The sequence below is a fragment of the Elephas maximus genome, chromosome X (genome assembly GCF_024166365.1).
Source record: "Elephas maximus indicus isolate mEleMax1 chromosome X, mEleMax1 primary haplotype, whole genome shotgun sequence".
Lineage (NCBI taxonomy): Eukaryota > Metazoa > Chordata > Mammalia > Proboscidea > Elephantidae > Elephas > Elephas maximus.
The window spans coordinates 52,897,806-52,916,905 of NC_064846.1; the positions used below are offsets into that span (position 1 = coordinate 52,897,806).

The 19,100-nt window shown below is 40.6% G+C and overlaps 1 protein-coding gene across 1 annotated transcript in view; it reads right to left on the minus strand.

Moving 5' to 3' along the window:
* IL1RAPL2 (interleukin 1 receptor accessory protein like 2) overlaps nucleotides 1-19,100 on the minus strand; it is a 617,966-nt gene that overhangs the window by 591,217 nt on the left and 7,649 nt on the right. Inside the window, exon 3 of the mRNA XM_049871435.1 lies at nucleotides 18,239-18,512. Within this exon, the coding sequence (XP_049727392.1) occupies nucleotides 18,239-18,512 (274 nt within the window). The remainder of the gene's footprint in view (nucleotides 1-18,238; nucleotides 18,513-19,100) is intronic.

Genomic DNA, 19,100 nt, shown 5'->3' on the forward strand with positions numbered 1-19,100 from the left:
TGGGGCAGTTCTACTCTGCCATATAGGATCACTATGAGTTAGAATTGACTGGAGGGCAATGAGTTTTGGGTTTTTTTGGTACACGTATAAAATGCATTATTGTAGATTGTTTGACTTACAGATTTATGTCTGACTAAGCATAGAGAAAGGTCTGAGAAAAACATTTACCAAACAAGATGTTAGCAAGGGAGGGGTGGGATGAGGGTCAGGGATGGGAGGCAGTGGGGTGTGGGACAATAGGGGGGTTTGGGTGGGGAAGAGGTGCATAGGGTGGGGGACTTTTACTTGTTTGTATACTTCTTTGATGTGTAAAGTGAAATAATTAAGTGTTCACAAGTTCTTTTTTTAAATAAATGAAATAAATCTGTTGGATGGATTTGGAAAGGCCACCTCTTCCTCTGGGACAGAAAGAGAGAAGGAGAAGAAACACTGATGTGTGTGGCAGCGGCGGGGAACCGAGGGGGCTCCTGCCTGCATGTCCATGATGTAGACAGACAAGGCACCTGAGAGAGAGAGGACGGGAGGTCAGGGTCGGGTGGAGGCTTCTGGGCAATGGCACTTTTTGGAATAACTGTGAGGGTGGGAGTAGGGAGTGAAAGGAAAGGAACATCACTGCAGGGAGGATCCAATTTGATAGGACCAAACTGAAAAAAAATTTAAGGAGGAGGGCAGTGGGAGCAGACGTGTATCTAAGGTATGGTAGGTATGGCATGTGCCCTGGATGCCACTTGAAGGTGGGGGGGAGCACACACATACCACTGAGCAGTTCTTATTAACTATCACAGTTTCCATCACCAGCTGTGAGATCATTCAGCAAGTTCACACTAATACTTCCATATTTGAGAGCCTCCATGGGTCAAGGCAGACTCTGATGTTGCTCTGCTGAGTGTAGAAAGAGAAGAAACTGACAAAAACGACTTTGAGCACATGATAGACCAATTTTCATCACTGAAAGCAAGGAAGATGCAGTTGTAATTTTCTCGTAGTATCATAATGTGTTAAGTAAAAGATTGAACGAGCTCGACTTGTATTTTTGAGCTGATGATATGGTAAAGTTATATAAAAGATGGGTGTCAGATGTTTGGACAGGGGTGCAGAGGCATAACGAGTGGGAGGGCAGAGGGGGAACTTGCCCCCGGGTGCAAGTCCAAGGGGGCACCAGACGAGGTAGGAGTGACATTCTAAGTTGCCAAAAATATGAAAGGCGCCTGACTGTGGCAGCTGAACAAGAGGGAGTAAGGCGTTTCTGCTGATGTGTCACGGTTATCAACGTGTATCTTGAAATGGGGGAGCGGGGGCGCAACTTAGAGATTGCCGCGGGTGCTCGCTACCCTCGCGACACCTCTGCAGGAGTGCGATTTCAGTGCTTGCCACAGGCACAGTTTTCCATAGATAAGCCTCTGAGCCTGGAAGGGAACGCTGGAAAAGGAAGATAGTTCTAGGAGGGGCACCAGACCCAAATCTCTCCAGTGTCACAGCTTGGTTTCATGACTTTTTTTTTTTTTTTCATTAAAAGAATCAGTCAATTTGTTTAGATTTGGGTTTTATGTTTGGTTGCCGTTGTTAGTTGCTGTTTGGTAAGAATAAGGAAAGACATCGACATTTTCATGGTTTCATGTGTTATGCCCATTTTAAAGTTTTCTCTGTGTAAGGACAAAAGAAAAGAATTTATAAAACTAAAATGAATTCCCTTCTGTCACTGAACATCCTCAGCAAACCCAAGTGATCTGACTTGGCCTTTGAGTCCTTGAGCTTAGTGAGATGGGCAGCAAATGAGTAGGAATGCTTTAAACAATGTTGCTGGAAGACAGATCCAGCTCTGGTGGGTTAGGGAAGGGGATGGAAATTCCATGGGGACTAAGGCCTTGGTCAAAATCAGTGATTTTTCCCTCTGGAGAAGATACAGCGGTCCTCTCTGGGCTTGCCATGTGGAATAACAGCAAGCAAAGTGGTGAAGGGGAATGACCAGGGAAGGCTCCTCTGTTGACCTCCCTCCTCTTTCTGATGACCCATCCACATGCTGGGAAGTCAAACTTGGCTATACCTGTTTCTAAAATAATGGAAAGTAAAAACGACTCAAACCATGCTTTATTGGCAAAAAAAAACAATGCTTTTTCATCTTTGTTTATATGGGATCACATTCAAAAGTTTGCCAGGGTGTTTGTACAGAGACATTCCCTACTAGGAAACTTTCTTAGAGGCCTTAAAAATCAGAATTTTCCATGACTTCGCACCCTCCCCCAGCGTCATTGTTTACACTCTCACCTCATACTAACTGCCTTCATGCCGCCTATTTCTGTTGCTATTAGTACCACTGGAAACCCTGGTGGTGTAGGGGTTAAGTGCTGCAGCTGCTAACCAAGAAGTCAGCAGTTCGAATCCACCAGGCACTCCTTGGAAACTCTTAGGAGGCAGTTCTGCTTTGTCCTGTAGGGTCACTGTGAGTTGGAATCGACTCAATGGCAACAGGTGTATTAGCATTACTTAGCACATTACAAAAGAAAAGGGTTCATTTGATCAAATTAAGAACCCTCCAGACCCTAGTGATCTGAGGGCTACAGCCAATAAGTCAACACCAACATGTATGGAAAGCCTGGTCATACATATGTATGTGTTATGTGTGTGTGAGGGGGTAATTCAGGCATAAGCTTTAGACTGAGTTTAAAAGGAGGAAAGAGATACTGCTTGCCTGAGAGTAAAAGGGAAGAATGTCAATCTGAAATCTGGCCAAACCACCCTCTTTAAACAGTACCTCTTTATGGGGAGTTAAGGTGTTGGAAAACAGTCAGGATATGGGGGCTGAAAAATTAAAAATACATATAGTTATCTGTCTACACAGATAAGTGCATAATGCCTTCATGTTGAAAAGTCTGATCTGGTCTGGAAATGAGCCTGTGTAGATTGCTGTGACCCTGAGTCTTGTTTTAATGAGATCAGGACTATGGGGTGGAACTACACATCACCCTTCTACTTAGTTTTTCTCTATTTCATAGCCATAGATACAGTCTGTACCCATCAAACTTTAAGCTGCTGTCTTGCCAAGGTGGATGACTTGTGAGAATGGTAAGAGAATGGGGATGGCTCCATGTGGATTCATCTCCCTCCCTGAGAAAAGAAGTTGGAGTCCATCCTGTGATTGACAGCACCATCTCCTTTCTTTAATAAGGGTAGGGTCATAGAAAGGACTTTACACCCTTTAAATATACATTTTCTCCATGGAAACATCATCTATTGAAAACGTGCATAGTTATCTGACTGCAAGTTAAGGTGCACGTTAGCTGTGTCTTTTAGCTTCTTTTTTAAGAATTGGTCGTTGTCTTAAAGCCTCATGCTCCAAAATTATATCTGAAACCTCCACAAAGCAGCGTTAGTTATTGTTAGAGTCACATTCAGAAAAAGGTCTTGGTAAACCCAAGTTCCAGCCAAGTGGACCTCCCCATTTTTCCTGGGGCATAGCCCAGGTTTTACTGCCTCCTTGCCCTTGAATGGAAACCCTGGTGGCATAGTGGTTAAGAGCTATGGCTGCTAATCAAAAGGTCGGCAGAATCCACCAGGTGCTCCTTGGAAACTCTATGGGGCAGTTCTACTCTGTCCTATAGGGTCGCTATGAGTCGGAATCGACTTTGACGGCAATGGGTTTGGTTTTGGGTTTTGCCCTTGAACACTGTTTCATCTGTCTAGATGAAACTATTGCCACCTGTTTAAATCCTCAAGCGCTGTCTCAACCACCACTTCCTCTAGGAAGCCTTTCCTGATTCCGTAAGCCAAAAACTATTTTTCCCTACTCTCAACTCTACTACTGCTTTATCTCTTTTTTTTTTTTTTATATAGCATATTTCATTTTATTCTCATGTATGATGGAATAAAAGACATTAAGTTAGCACTTGCAGCTCCCCCCACCTTCCCCACCCCCATCCTCCAAAGGTAAGCCTCTCTTTGGCTACAAGAGCCTCTCCCAATCCAGCAAGTTTTAGGGAGATTCTTGTTGTTCCCGAGCAGTTCCTGGGCATTTACTACGCTGAATAGCGGTAACGGGCAGAAAGAGCTGATGGATTGCAAGCAGTCAGGCTAGTTTCATTAAATTACATTTGAAGTAGAACAAGAGTTTCTCAGAACGAAAAAGAAAAAAAAAAGAAGATAGAAGATGAGAAGGGGCAAAAAGAAAAAACTTGCAGAGGCTGCATTCCAGGGAGGGTTTTTTTAGTTGGGGATGAGAGTGAGAAGTGATGGGAGTGAGGAGTGATGAGAGAAGCTTCTGGGCAGCTGCAGCATGTCAGAGATATTGAGAGTGAAAGCAATATGAAAAGATGATTGTAAGAAGTGTTGCTGGGGGTTACAAATGGGCTCCCCCTTGATGTTTTTCAAGGGACTACAGTAAATTCTTATTCAAACTTTAAAAATTATTTTTGGTTTCTAGACTGTTTCTTTTTTGTTTTCTTAATAGATTTTATTATGCCAATTGACTTAGATGTCCCCTGAAACCATGGTCCCCAAACCCCTGCCCCTGCTTCGCTGACCTTCGAAGCATTCAGTTTATTCAGGAAACTTCTTTGGTTTAGTCCAGTTATGCTGACCTCCACTGTGTTGAGTGTTGTCCTTCCCTTCACCCAAAGTAGTTCTTGTCTACTATCTATTTAGTAAATACCCCTCTCCCAACCTCCCTCCCTCCTCCCTCTCGTAATGCACTATGTTTCTTAAAAGACAGTTCTATGTTGGACAGTATAGGGTCCTGTCTTTTATTTGAGTTATGCTTGCTCAATTGTAATTTGTACAAATGTCTTAATTCCCCCCTTTTAATCTAATAGAAGGCAGGAGCCCTGCCATTCACTTTTGCCTTTTTTAGTATCTTTCACACAATAGGCACTCAATAAATATTTGTTTAATGAATAATAGGTGCCTGAGAGTTGAAATGGTATTGGCTGAAAAACATCCCTTTCATTAAAAACAAAACTGTACTTAGGAAGGAATGAGCTCTTATTTCTGTGCCACTATGAAATATTTCAGCTTTAGGGTGAACGAAGGGAACTAGTTTCATGCAATGAGCTCTTGAAAAATATAACCATATATTTATGACACCTGATTTTATTCATCTTAGCACTTGGTGCCACTGCTATTCATAAAGTTTTCACTGGCTAATGCTCTTCAGAAGGAGACTGCCAGGTCCTTCTTCCTAGTCTGTCTTAGTCTGGAAGCTCAGCTGAAACCTGTCCTCCATGGGTGACCCCGCTGGTATCTGAATACCGGTGGCATAGCTTCCAGCATCACAGCAACACGCAAGTCCCCACAGTATGACAAACTAAGGATGGCGCAGGACCAGGCAGTGTATCGTTCTGTTGTGCATAGGGCCGCTATGAGTCAGAACCGACTCGACAGTACCTAACAACAGCAGCAGCAGCACTTGGTTATATACTGATGTATATGCTCCTTTAAATGATTCACGTGCCAGTCTTGTATCCTGGAGGTTTGGGAGCCAGAGTAAACAAAAAGAAAGCCAGTTAAGGGTATACATCTTTCACAATTCTTCAATCTCTCTTCTTTGGTAGAAAGCAACTTTTAAGCATTTCTGTATAATGTTTGGAAAACTGCATAATGATTACAAAAGGTTTCAAACATTGTAAGACAAGTATTCTGGCTCTGTCTCTGAAAATTACTGCTTTAACTAGATTTCTCACTTTTCATGAACTTATAACCTCTATCTCATTGCCCTCTGTTGTCCATCTTTCTTTTTTTGGTTGTTGTGGTAAATATACATGTAACAAATCGTTTGCCTTTTTAACATTCCTCACATGCACAATTCATTGACGTTAGTTACATTTATCATGTTGTTCAGCCATTACCATTATCTGTTTCCAAATTTTCCCATCATCCTTACCAGAAGCTTGGTGTCCCCTAAGCAGTGAGTCCCTTTTCCCCTCCCTCCTATCCAACTTTCTAATCAATAGAATTCCATCCTTACCACCAGACAGTATTATGCACTAGGACACTGAAAACATACAGAACCACAGATCTTCACACAGGCAGTAATTAACATAAGCAACCATGTCTCATTTGCTGTGGTGTACAAATACAGATACCTATTAGGGGGGAAAAAACCAAACCCACTGCCGCCAAGTCAATTCTGACTCATAGTGACCCTCTAGTACAGAGTAGAACTGCCACATAGGGTTTCCAAGGAGCACCTTGTAGATTGAACTGCCAACCTTTTGGTTAGCAGCCGAACTCTTAACCACTAAGCCATGCAGGGTTTCCATTAGGGATATTAGGGACAGTAAAAACAGGTAATAAACAAGAAGACAGTAGAGCAAACTGATATGTGCAGGGCTCTGGAGTCAGATAGACTTGGGTCCAAGTCTTAGCTCCACCACTTACTAGCCATGTTGTCATTGGGAAAGTTCCTTAACCTCTGTGAGTATAAGTTTCATTATCTTCAATAATATTACCTACTTCATAAGGTTATTATAAATAAGGGCTAAAATATCTAGCTAGTGGTGGTGGTGGTGGTGGTGGTGGTGGCAGAAGTAGAAATAAGAGAACGAATTGCATGTTGACTGCATGCCAGCATCGGTGCTAAGTACTTGTCAACATTCTCTGTGGCACGTATTATTCCTGCTCCTCCCAAGTGTTCTCTCAGTTAATAGGACCATGATCACTCAGTCACTTAAGCTGCAAACACAGGAGACATTCAATTTACTTAACAATTCTTCTAATTTCTCACATCAATATTTCATTTCTCACATCATGTCAGTATGTCCTGTTGGATCATTCTTCAATACCTATCTAGAATCCATTCACTTCTCCCCTTCTCCACAGCTACCACCCCAATCCAAGCCACTGTCACATCTGGCCTCGTTGGTTGTCTTACCACAGCAGCCAAGGTGGTCTTTTTTAAGATGGAAATCGTATCATGTCATGTCCCTGCTTAAAGCAAGTAAACAAAAATGACGACAGCAGAAACACTCTCTATTTGCCTCTGACACCACTTAGAATAGAAATCAATCTCTTGTAATTAATGTCACTGAATTGTACACTTACAAATGGATAAGATGGCAAGCGTTATGTTATATATATTTTACCACAATAATTTTTTTTTTAATTTCTTATCCTGGTCCACAATATGCAGCAAGATCTGGCCTCTGTCTCCCTTTCTAGATTCATCTAGTACCATTTTCCCCTGCTCACCGTGCTCCATCCAGACTTGCCTTCTTCAGCCTCCTTGAATATAGCAAGCCAGTTCCAGTTTAATGATTTTTGCATTTGCTGTTCCTTTTTTTCTGATAGAAACACTCTTCCCCAAGATATTCACAAGGCTGGCTCCTTTTTGCCATTCATGTCTCAGCTTATATGTCACCTTCTCTGAGAGTCCCTTCTTTACCACCCAACCTAATGTAACCTCCAGTCATTCCTGGACATGACCCCCTTTTATTCTCATCATAGTCATGTATCATTATCCAAAGTATTTGGAATTTGTATGTTTCCCCCACTCTAGAATGTAAATCCTGAGAGAGTAGGAACCTTAATCTCCCTCATTTAATACTTTTTAGTATTCAAAAAATTGTCAGTTTAATACACAAATGAATCCTCATTTTCCAGACGAGGAAACCAAAGCACAGCATGGTCAGATAAACTGCTCAAGATCACACAGCTAGTAAGTGGTACAGCCAGGATCCAGCCCTACACTGTCCAGCTCCAGAGCCTATACTCTTACTCAGTATGATACAGTGATGTAGAATACTGCACCATATAGTCAGGTATGGAAGAAGTATAGCTAGTCCATATCCTTCCTTAGTAATGCCTTAAAGGCAGATGATGTGTCATAATTTTCTCTTGGATTCACCATAGTAAATGGCACTTGTCCATACTCATTGCCGTCGAGTGGATTCCGACTCATAGTGACCTTATAGAACAGAGTAGAACTGCCCCATAGGGCTTCCAAGGAGCAGCTGGTGGATTCAAACTGCTGACCTTTTGGTTAGTGGCTGAACACTTTACCACTGCATCACCAGGGCTCCATACTCGTCCAGAGAGGTACCTAAATGGATACTTTTTCAAGCCCGAGATTAAAGTAATTGCATATCTTCAGTCCTTTTCTTTTTGAAGGAGTTGGGAATGATATATACATTTTGTTTCATCACTGACAGGCAAGAAGGTGGAGGAGAAGTGCCAATTTATAGCAATAGAACCCTCCTGAAAGAATCCCATCTCAATACACCGTAGATAACAGTAAGGGTCCCTGTGCTGACCAGTGCATTCTTCTCGGTGACTTCCATAGCTGCGCAAGGGATTAAGCTTGCATGCAGCCAGTTGCCACATACAGAGGAACCATTTGACCTTACTGACTGTTTATATGTACTCTAGGGTTAGTGGCAATATTCCTCTAATCCTAGGAATGCTCATTCCTAGGAATTTTATTTTATAAAATCTGCCCCAGCCCTGGCCTGAGATGACTCCCCAAGTTAATGTTGGAGCCCAAACTCACTAGTTCCAAGTTTGCAAACTGTAAGTCCATTGGTTCCATCTAAGTAGGAATATTTCATGGGGGTGGAGGTCCCAAAGAGTAATTTTAAAATTTGGGAGATTTTACATAAATATCTAGATTTCTGTTTTGGGGGGGGGCAAAAAATAGAAAGATCTGGCAATATTAAGCTTGTGTTTCTACATGGTAACAATCATCTGGATCTGTCAGGTGGCTGCCTAACTCTGAGGCACAGCACATCCACTAATTCAATAATTATTTATTAAGCACCTACTATGTGCTGTATAGAGTGCTAGACCCTGTAAATGCTGTTCTAGGCCCTGTGGATACATCAGTGGACAAAACAGACAAATATTTCTGCCCTTAAGGGGTCTATATTCTAGCATGGGCAGATAGAAAATAAATAACAAATATGATAAATAAATAAATTATAAACCAAAAAAAAAAAAAAAAACCCAGTGCCGTCAAGTCAATTCCGACTCATAGTGACCCTATAGGACAGAGTAGAACTGCCCCATAGAGTTTCCAAGGAGCGCCTGGAGGATTTGAACTGCCGACCCTTTGGTTAGCAGCCGTAGCACAAAACCACTATGCCACCAGGGTTTTATATAATGTCATAAAAGGTTATAAATGCCATAGAAATAGAAACATTAGAGCAAGGTAAGAAGTATCAGAAGTACAGAGGGTGAGAATTGACTGGAAGAGAGTTGAGAGTATTAATAGTATAGTCAAGAAGGTACTAATTGATAAAGTTACAATTCAGTAAACTGTAGAATTGAAAGTAACGAGGGATAAATGGAGAAAAGATTGAAGTTTTCAAGGGTTCATTTTACTTGGATCCACAATCAATACCCGTGGAAGCAGCAGTCAAGAAATCAAACAACACATTGCATTGGGCAAATCTGCTGCAAAATATCTCTTTAAAGTGTTAAAAAGCAAAGATGTCACCTTGAGCAACAAGGTGTGCCTGACCCATGCCATGGTGTTTTCAATTGTCTCATATGCATGCGAAAACTTGACAATGAATAAGGAAGACCAAAGAATAATTAATGCACTTGAATTATGGTGCTGGTGAAGAATATTGAATATACCATGGATTGCCAAAACAACAAACAAATCTGTCTTGGAAGAAGTATAGCCAGAATCCTCCTTAGAAGCAAGGATGGTGAGACTTCATCTCACTTACTTTGTTCATGGTATCAGAAGTGACTAATCCCTAGAGAAGGACATCATGCTTGGTAAAGTAGAGGGTCAGTGAAAAAAGAGGAAGACCCTCCACAAGATGGATTGACATAGTGGCTGCAACAATGGGTTCAAACATAACAATGATTGTGAGGATAGCGCAAGGCTGGGCAGTGTTTCATTCTGTTGTACATGGGGTCGCTATGAGTCAGAACCAACTTGATGTCACCTAACAACAATGGAAACCCTGGTGGCGTAGTGGTTAAGAGCTATGGCTGCTAATCAAAAGGTTGGCAGTTCAAATCCACCAGACAATGTAGATATAGGAGGGGAAAGCATTCCAGATAGAGGGAACAGCCAGTGCAAAGACCCTAAGTTTGGACTGTACCTGCCATGTTGAGAAAGAGCAAGGAGGTCAGTGTGTGACTGGAATAGAAAAGCAAGGGAAAAAGTAGTATTAAGTCAGAAAGGTACCAGAACCCTGATCACATAAGGCCTTGTATGTCATGGTAAGTACTTGCCTTTAATCCTGAGTGAAATGGGAAGTCAATGGAAGGTTCTGAGCAGAATGGAGACGTATGCGACTTATGTTTTAAAAAGATCTCTCTTCTGTATTAAGAACAAACTGCCGAAAGGTCAACATTTACTCTAAGGCAAAGATGAGAAGATAAGGGGGCAGGGAAACTAGAGTATTGGAAACGGAACAATGAGAACACAAAGAAAATGTTGACACCTTGTGAAAAATGTAACTAATGTCACTGAACAATTTGTATAAAAAAAAAAATAGAAATTGCCAAATGGGAACCTAATTTACTATGAAAAATTTCACCAAAACAATAAAATATTATTATTAATAAAAAAAGAACAAACTGAAGGGAGACGTGGAAAAACAGAGAAACCAGTTAGGAGTTTATTATAACAATAAAGGTAAGAGATGGTGAGTCAGACCACAGTTGTGGCAGTGGGGTGGAAGCTACTTATGCACAATCCCCTTTGACCAATGGGAGATAGGAGCTGGCAGAAAAATTCTTCTTTTCTCCCCTGGGTCAAGTATCCTGAAGTATACTTCCTTCATCCCCTGCCTCACTCATGTTTCCTTGGGATTAAAATCTCTAATATTCATTAGCTTTTGCCTCAAGATTTATTTTCTAGGAACCTAGAGTAAGATAGGAGGAAGATCAGGAGTTCAGGTTTGGGGCATATTGATTTTGACAACCAAGTGAAGATGCTAAGAAGACTGTTAGATAGAGGAGTCTACAGTTCAGGAGACAGGTCTGGTCTGGAAGTATAAATGTTGGAGTTGTCAGTGTACAGGCAGTATATAAAGCCATGAGATTATATAAGATCATGGAATAAGTGTAGATAGAAATGAAAAAGAACTAAGGACCAAGCCTTAAGGCCTTCGAATATTAACAGGTCAGAGAGAATAAGACTAGCCATCAAAGGAGATTAAGAAAGAGTAAACAATTGAATGGGAAGAAAACCAGGAAAATGTGATTCTCTAGAAGTCAGGTATAGAAGGTATTATCAAAAAGAAACGTGTAATCAATTGTGCCAAATGCTGCTGATAGACCAAGTAATAACCTGCTGACCAAGTAATAGGAGGACTGAATATTGACCATTGAATTTAGCATTATTGAGGCCACTGGAGACTTTGATGAGAGCGGTTTTGGTGGAGCTGTGAAGGTGAAATTTTGATTGGAACGGATTTGAGAGAGAATGGGTAGAGGGGAACTCAAGACTGAGTGCAAACAACTCTTTTTTGAAGGAGAATTACTACAAATGAGAGCAAACAAAATGTGGGCAGTGGCTAGAAGTGGAAGTGGCGTCAATAGGATATTTTTAAGATGACAAATATCGACATGTATGTACTTTGATGGAAATGATCCAGTAGAAATTGAAATTTCCATGATATAGGCGAGAGATGGGAGAGTTGCTGGGGTGATGTTGTTGAGGAGTCAAATGGAGATAGGGTCTAGTCCACATGAAAATGGATTGGCCTTTAGGAACAAGGACAATTCATCTATGGTAACAAGCTTAAAGGCACAGTGTTTAGGTACAGATACCAATAGGTGGATGAACGTAATGGAAGTTCTCTCCTGATTGCTTCAATTTTTTTCAGTGAAATGGGAAGCAAGGGAGAGAAGATGTTGGAGGTTTAAGGAGAGAAGAAAGCCAAAAACCAAACCCATTGCCATCAAGTCAATTCCGACCCATAGCGACCCTATAAGGAGAGAAGAGAGGATATGAAATAGTCATCTGGGAGGACAGGAGACTGAATTGACCGAGAATATATAGTAAGACTATCTGGCTTCATTAAGAGTCTATTTGAAGGTCATGATAATGAGTTTAAAATAAGACCAGTCAGTATTTTCCTCCAGCCAAGTTCAGTTGCAAGAATATAGGCACAGCATAGATGGAGACTTGAGTTTAAACAGTGCTGTGGTTTTCACAAGTGAGGAGGATGAAGGGAGAGAGTCATAGGAATGAAGGGGATACGTATGGGAGCGATTATAATGATTAATCATGGAATTTAAACTATGCTAGGAGGGAACAGAACAAGGGGAAGTGAAAAGGAAAGATTGTGGCATCAGTGAGCTGGAGGTCTGGAAACGGTCAGTGGATTATTGGAATTGGCAGATAGAAAGAGTGAGCTAGAAAAATAGGAAATGGTAGCAAGGCATGAAAATGAGACTACAGGAGAATTTACTACAGCTTCCAACACTCCAAGGCCTGTCACACTCATTACATTATCTTCTTGGCTCCATTATCTTCTTGGTTGAGTTTGCAAGCCCGGCAATAGGTTAAAACCTTGGTTAGGAGTAAAATAACCAAAAGTAAAATGTCACTGAAGACGGTGTAATGATAGAAAGAGCAAAACTAAAAAATATATATGATTACCAGTGTTAACCAGCTAACTAATGATTATTTGAAATCAATTTTTTTATGGTTGTCAAATATGACCCATTAATTCTTACAAAGTAGGTAGTCCTGCTAACTGACTAAGCTGTAAACATCTGCTTCCCTCCAGTAAACAAACTGAATGAATAGAGTTTAAATTAATAGATATTGTACAATAGAATGATTATAGTTCAGTCTTACCTACCTAATATACAACAATATGGTTATATTTCTAAACATTATAAAAACATTATAGCACATCTAATTCACTGTTAATGAAATAAAAATAAATTACAATTGCCACTTTTTTGACATTTTAAGTTACCTATAGTAATATAAACAATGATGGTATATTACCAATTTGGAAGTTGAAAAATAATTCTTCAAGTTATAAATGTGTTCCATTATGCCTAGTTGCTACAAAAAAATAATGAAATCAGGGACTCCTGCTTATGACTGAAAATAAAAATAGATGGAATAAAATAATTAATTGCCCTGCATTTTAGCCTAGAGGAGGCATTGCTGCTGTCTCAAGGCTCTGCTGTACAATCTTGATCTTTTCTGAGGTCAATTAATTCTATAAGATCTAGACGCTCATTTTTCCTACAAGAAACTATCTGCTTTCCAAGAAATAGCTACCCAGGCAACCGACTTGTTGACACTTAACTTTAACTTTTCAAGGATCAATAGTTAAGTTGGAATTGAATTATGAGAAATGTTCACTGCCCTTGAAAAGTTCTTGGTAACCATGGTGGGGAGTAGGATAGGAGGGTGGAAGGTGATAAAAGCTATTTCTTAGTGTCTGAGGTAGACTAGGACAATCACTTTTCTCTCTAAAGACACAGGTTTTCTTGTAATATGGAACAAAGCAAATCTCACAATAAATGCTTGATGTTTTTTGACTGAAATATAAAAAATCTTGCCTATATAGTAACAGCTTTTATATATGAAAAAAAATTTTTTTTTTATATAGGTATTTATAGATGAGGATAACTTAAGGGCCATTAAGATCAGGCGAGATTATTATAAAACAAACAAAAACCAAACCAGTTGCCATCCAGTTGATTTCAACTCAGTGACCCAATAGAACCGAGTAGAATTTCCCCAAATGGTTTCCAAGGAGCAGCTGGTAGATTCGAACTGCTGACCTTTTGGTTTAGCAGCCCAGATCTTAACCACTTGGCCGTCAGGGCTTCAAAAGTATACACTTCTTTTTTTTTTTTTTTTAAACTATGGAATATTCAAACATATACAAAAAATTAGTGTGATGTAACTCATCCTCATGTACCCATCACACAGATTCAGTAATGAACAACTTTCTACATTTCTTGTTTCAAATACCCCAGCCCCCTCAGCTTTTCTGTTGATGTTATTTTTCTGGAGTAACAGTATTCTTTGGAATGTGATTACCAGCAATGTAGATGTCAGCCTACCTATAGGTTGGGGCTGGATAAACATACCAGGGAATGATCTTTTAGAAAAGTTTATGAGAATTAAGAAGGGAGTTCTTTGTTCATTTACCTCATTGAAGAGGTCATAGTGGTTCTGAAGCTATAACTGGTTCTCTGCACTTGTCCATGGTTAGCCCCAAGCATGCAGGTTTCTGCAGATGTTCAATTATATTTAGTCATTCTTTTCAATATCTGTGAATTCAATTTAGGATTATATGAATATATCTATCTTCATCCACAGCCTAAGTCACCCCTAGTTCCAAGTTGCTGAAAACGTGATATGTGGGATTTTGTCAAATAAGATTACTCTCATCATTTTTATCCTGCTAAATTCCTCCACTGAAAAGATTAGGGTGGGTAGGGGCAGGGTACAGTAATTCCTGGATTGGCACTACCTCTTGAAATACGACATAATCCTCCACCATTCTTCTTTTACTAACCCATTAACACGCTAAGAAATTCAACCAATAACTCTTGAGACTGACCAAAGAAAAATACAAAAATGGGTAATTGCCTACTGAAAGATCACAAACAAAACTTTTCTTGTTATGATTCAAAGAGGTGGAGAATGTTGCTAGTTATTTCATATCTGCATATTAAAGCACACTGAAATCAATAGAGTAATTTTAATGAGGTCATTAAAACATTTAAAAAAAATCTACGATTACCTTAAAGTGGTATCAAATTGGAAATTTAGGTGAATATCAAACCAAAAAACCAAACCCAGTGCCGTTGAATCGATTCCGACTCATAGCGACCCTATGTAGACATTGTCAAATTAAGAGCCTTTTTTCACTATGAATGTCTCTTGACAATTGCATTAAAATCACCTCTATGGATTGAGTTTCTCCCTGAGCACATATCTGGAGTCCGCAGCATCTACTAGGTCTAAAAAATAGGTTCATTATTCACAACCAAATGCTAGCAATTTCACTTATTTCTATCTGGAAGAGATTTCTATATCTCTGAGTTGACAAAAGACTGGTTGCTTCCTTTGGAATGGTGGCTCTCGAACTCTCTTTTTCTTACCAAGGTACCTAAGTTCCACCTACTCCCATGATGCCCAGTCACTCCTCAGGGCATGTTGTATGAATTAACAAGGTCACCAGTATGCTAGAATCTAAGCCTCTGCTCAGTGGAATGTCAATCCCTTTCTTTTCTACTGATCTAGATATAGTTAGGAGCCCTAGTAGCGCCGTGGTTAAGAGATCACCTGCTAACCAAAAGGTCAGCAGTTCGAATCCACCTACTGCTCCTTGGAAACCCTATGGGGCAGTTCTATTCTGTCTTATAGGGTCGCTATGAGTCAGAATCAACTCAACAGCAACGAGTTTTTAGATACTAGTTGAGGACCACTGACTCAGATTGCATTTACAGTGGGTACAAGCAAGGTCAATCTGATGTGTACTTGAAAGAGGACCAGCTACAGGAAAATATTTCATGAGCATTGGGAAGTCCTACTACACCCCCAAAGTACTCCCTCACCATCTGTGGACTTGTGCATGAAATTAATGCAAAGCTGTGAGCTGAAAGGGCCTAGAAGCAATGATGCCCCGGTAGCAACAAGCACACCCAGATCTTGGCTTCTAATACCATTCTTCAACAAAAGGAACTAGAGCTCCCCAGAGAAATAAATCATTTGAGGACTGGGGCTGGAAATACACAAGATGAGCCTGGAGCATCTTGTAATGCTAGAAGGTAAGAACTTGCTTAAGAAAGAAAGAGAGAGGGAAAAGGAGAGAGGGAGGAAAGGAGGGAGGAAGGAAGGGAAGGAAGGAGAGAGAGAGAGAGAGGGAGGGAGGCAGAGAGGGAGGGAAAGAGAGAGAGAGGAAGGAGAGGAAGAAAATATCTTACAATGATGGTAGTGTGGCCAAAAGGATACAGATGCCAACTGAAAGAGCTCTAATGGGCAAAGCCAGAACAATTTGAGCAACAAAATAAATAAACTAGTATTGGATTATAACTCAAAGTATAAACCAAATATGAGTCCATACTGACATAAATAAATGACTGAATAAATAAATAAATTGAGGAGAACAGGCAAATCTCCCATGCAGAAGAATTTCAAATACTTTGTGATACTCAATCCTTAAAATGGTAGAGCATAACTTCCCATTCATTAAGTGTGGGCTGTGAATAGCGACTTTCTTCCAAACAGTACAGTATGGAAAGGGGGAATAAAATAATAACTTTACAGTGGAGAAAAACACTTCCTCAAGTCAGGCGATCAAGGTCAACATCAACAGTGCTAAGTCGTATTGATACTTTGTACTCTTTATATGATGTGATAAAAATGGTATCTTACCCCCGTGGTCTTCCTCCCCAAAACACACCAGTCTAACCATGAGAAAAAGATTAGATAAATCCCAATTCAGGAACGTGATAGATAGGAAACACCTGAGCAGTACTCCTCAAACTGTCAAGGTCATCAAAAACAATGGAAGTCTGGGAAACCATCACAGCCAAGAGGAGCCTAAGGAGACATGACAACTAAATGTAACATGGTGTCCTGGATGGGATCCCAGAACAGAAAAAGAATATTAGGAAAAAAATGAGGAAATCTGAATAAAGTATATACTTTATTAATGTATCACTGTTGGCTCATTAATTGTAACAAATGTACCATAGTTATGTAAGATGTTAGTAAGAGGAAACCAGATGTGGGGTGTACAGGAATTCTCTGTACTATCTTTGCAATAATTCTGTAACTCTCAAACTGTTCTAAAATTTAAAAGCTTATTAAAAAGCAAACAGGAGTGGGGACAAAAGGTGTATTTAGATTGGCAGAATGGAGAGGGGGTGAGCAGAGAAACAATAGCAGAACCCTTGAGAATACAGGAATGCAGTGTTAGTCACTGAAGCTGAATTATACCCACTTCCCAATTATGCCAAGGGCTGCCCAAGTAGGAGAAGATACTGCTTCATTACTAAGGGTGTGATCAGAATAAGTGCTGCTTCTACCAAGATCCTAGGGATTTAGCCCACCACAAACAGAGACTAAACTTACCATTTGCTCCCCCAAGAGCCTCCCCCCTCTTCCTGCCCAGCAATTCTTAAAACATCAAGAAGGTTCTCTATACACCACCTTGTTCTCTTGGCCTTTTGAACAATGAGGCCTCACAAGGGGTTTCCAAGTGCTTTTGATGAAGAGGAGACACAGCTTTGGCATTAGAAAAAGTCCACAGGAGACAAAAATAGGAAGGGTCTGCATTTCCAAGAAGTTAAAATCAAATAGAGTACAGGCCCCTGGTGAGCAAGATCAGAAACTCACAAAATGGCAGAATTGCAAGATGGTTTAAAGGTCATCTGAGTTAACTATTTCAGTATCTAAAGCAATGACTGAGATGCTATATCCTAGATTCTAGCACTGGGGTGGAGGGCGAGGAGAGGATATATTATGGAATCCCAGGGAGCCCGTGTAGCACAAGAGGTTTGCAATTGACTGCTAACCTAAAGGTTGGCAGTTCAAACCCACCTATCGGCTCCATAGAAGAAAAGTCCTGGCAATCTGCTTCTGTAAAGATTACAGCCAATACAGCCCTACGGGGTTAAAAACAAAAAACAAAAAAACCTATGGAGTAGTTCTGCTCTATAACACACGGGGTTGCCATGAGTCAGAGGCCAACTTGATGACAGCTAACAAGAACAAAAAGGATAAGGCAGATTCCTTTTCATTATACACATCTTGTAAGCAGGAACTGTGTCTATGATACCTTCACAGTATAGTACCCAAGAAGACTATGTGTTTACAGGGCTCCATGTTCAATATTTAGGCACAGTGGACTCAAGCTCACATTGCTAATTCTATGAAAGATTTTACAGCTGCTCCCAGAACCATTTGAGGCTATTTTTTCATCAACAAGAAAGGCGAGACCTTGGCCTAAATGATATTTTAGGTCATTTTTATGGCCAGTTATCAAGATCAATGAGCCAAGTGGCTCTATGCAAAGAAATTATTAATGTAAGACCCTGGAGGCAGGGGTGGGGTGGGGGAAGCTATAAATCACAAAACTTTCTAAATTAAATGAGCACACATGGTAAATGAGAGTCCCAGTTTTTGAAAATCGATAAGGATTTGCTACGTGGTTTCAATAAATAATTAGAATTGAATTTACTGAAGCTCTACGTATACTGTGATCTTTCAAGAACACTTCCACTGTAGAATACACTTCAGCCCCAGCCAAAACTTTATCAGCTCTGTGATTGAGCAAAATTTCCACATAGCACTCACCTTAAAACACAAGTGTAGAATCCACTGTCTTGTGCCTCAGCTGAGTGAAACCATATTGAATCTTCCTCTTTGCTCATCCTGACCTCTGAAAAGATGATGGGTTCTTCCAAATCACCTTTGTTTTTGTACCACATGAGCCTGAGGCCAGTGCTCTGGGCCATGCTATAGTTGGTGCGAATGTAACTGTAGAAAAGGGCACATTTCACTCGGACTGGTTCGCCTGCCAAAGCCATGTATGTCTTGAGATCCACTGACCAGTCAATGCAGCCATCCACTGAAAGAAAAGCAGACAAGGCATGAGATGCAATGAGCATTGTTGGTGATGATGGTAAGAGAGCAATCATTGCCAACATGCACTGAGGACTTACTGTGAGGCAGGCTTTACCTAGTGCTTTACATAGATAGATTATCTCATTCTATCTTCCCAGTGACCCTATGAGATATACCAATATCCTCCTGAGAGCTGGGCAGCAGGGCCCCTGCCCTGGCCCTTTGGGGTGTTTTCCAATCCTCTACACCAACCTTCTCCTTGGGGTTGACTAGCTCCTCCTAAAAGCTCCAGTACTCATGTTCATGGGGTAGCCCTGCACCAAGTCCCAATCCCAGGAGGGTGGCCATATGGTATTTCCTTCAGGATCGTGTGAGATTGGACTGCCAGAATAATGTTGACATGTTGATTTTAGGCAACTCAAATTTTTTATACACTAAGTCCCCAGATTACAGAATTCTGACTCAGGGACAACTTGTACTAGCCCTTTAATATTATGTAAATTTGCCCTAGCTTTGAAATGATTGATCCAACGTCTACTCAGAATGAATTCTTCATCACAGTCACCTTCACTTGCTGCACGTGCAGCTCCTA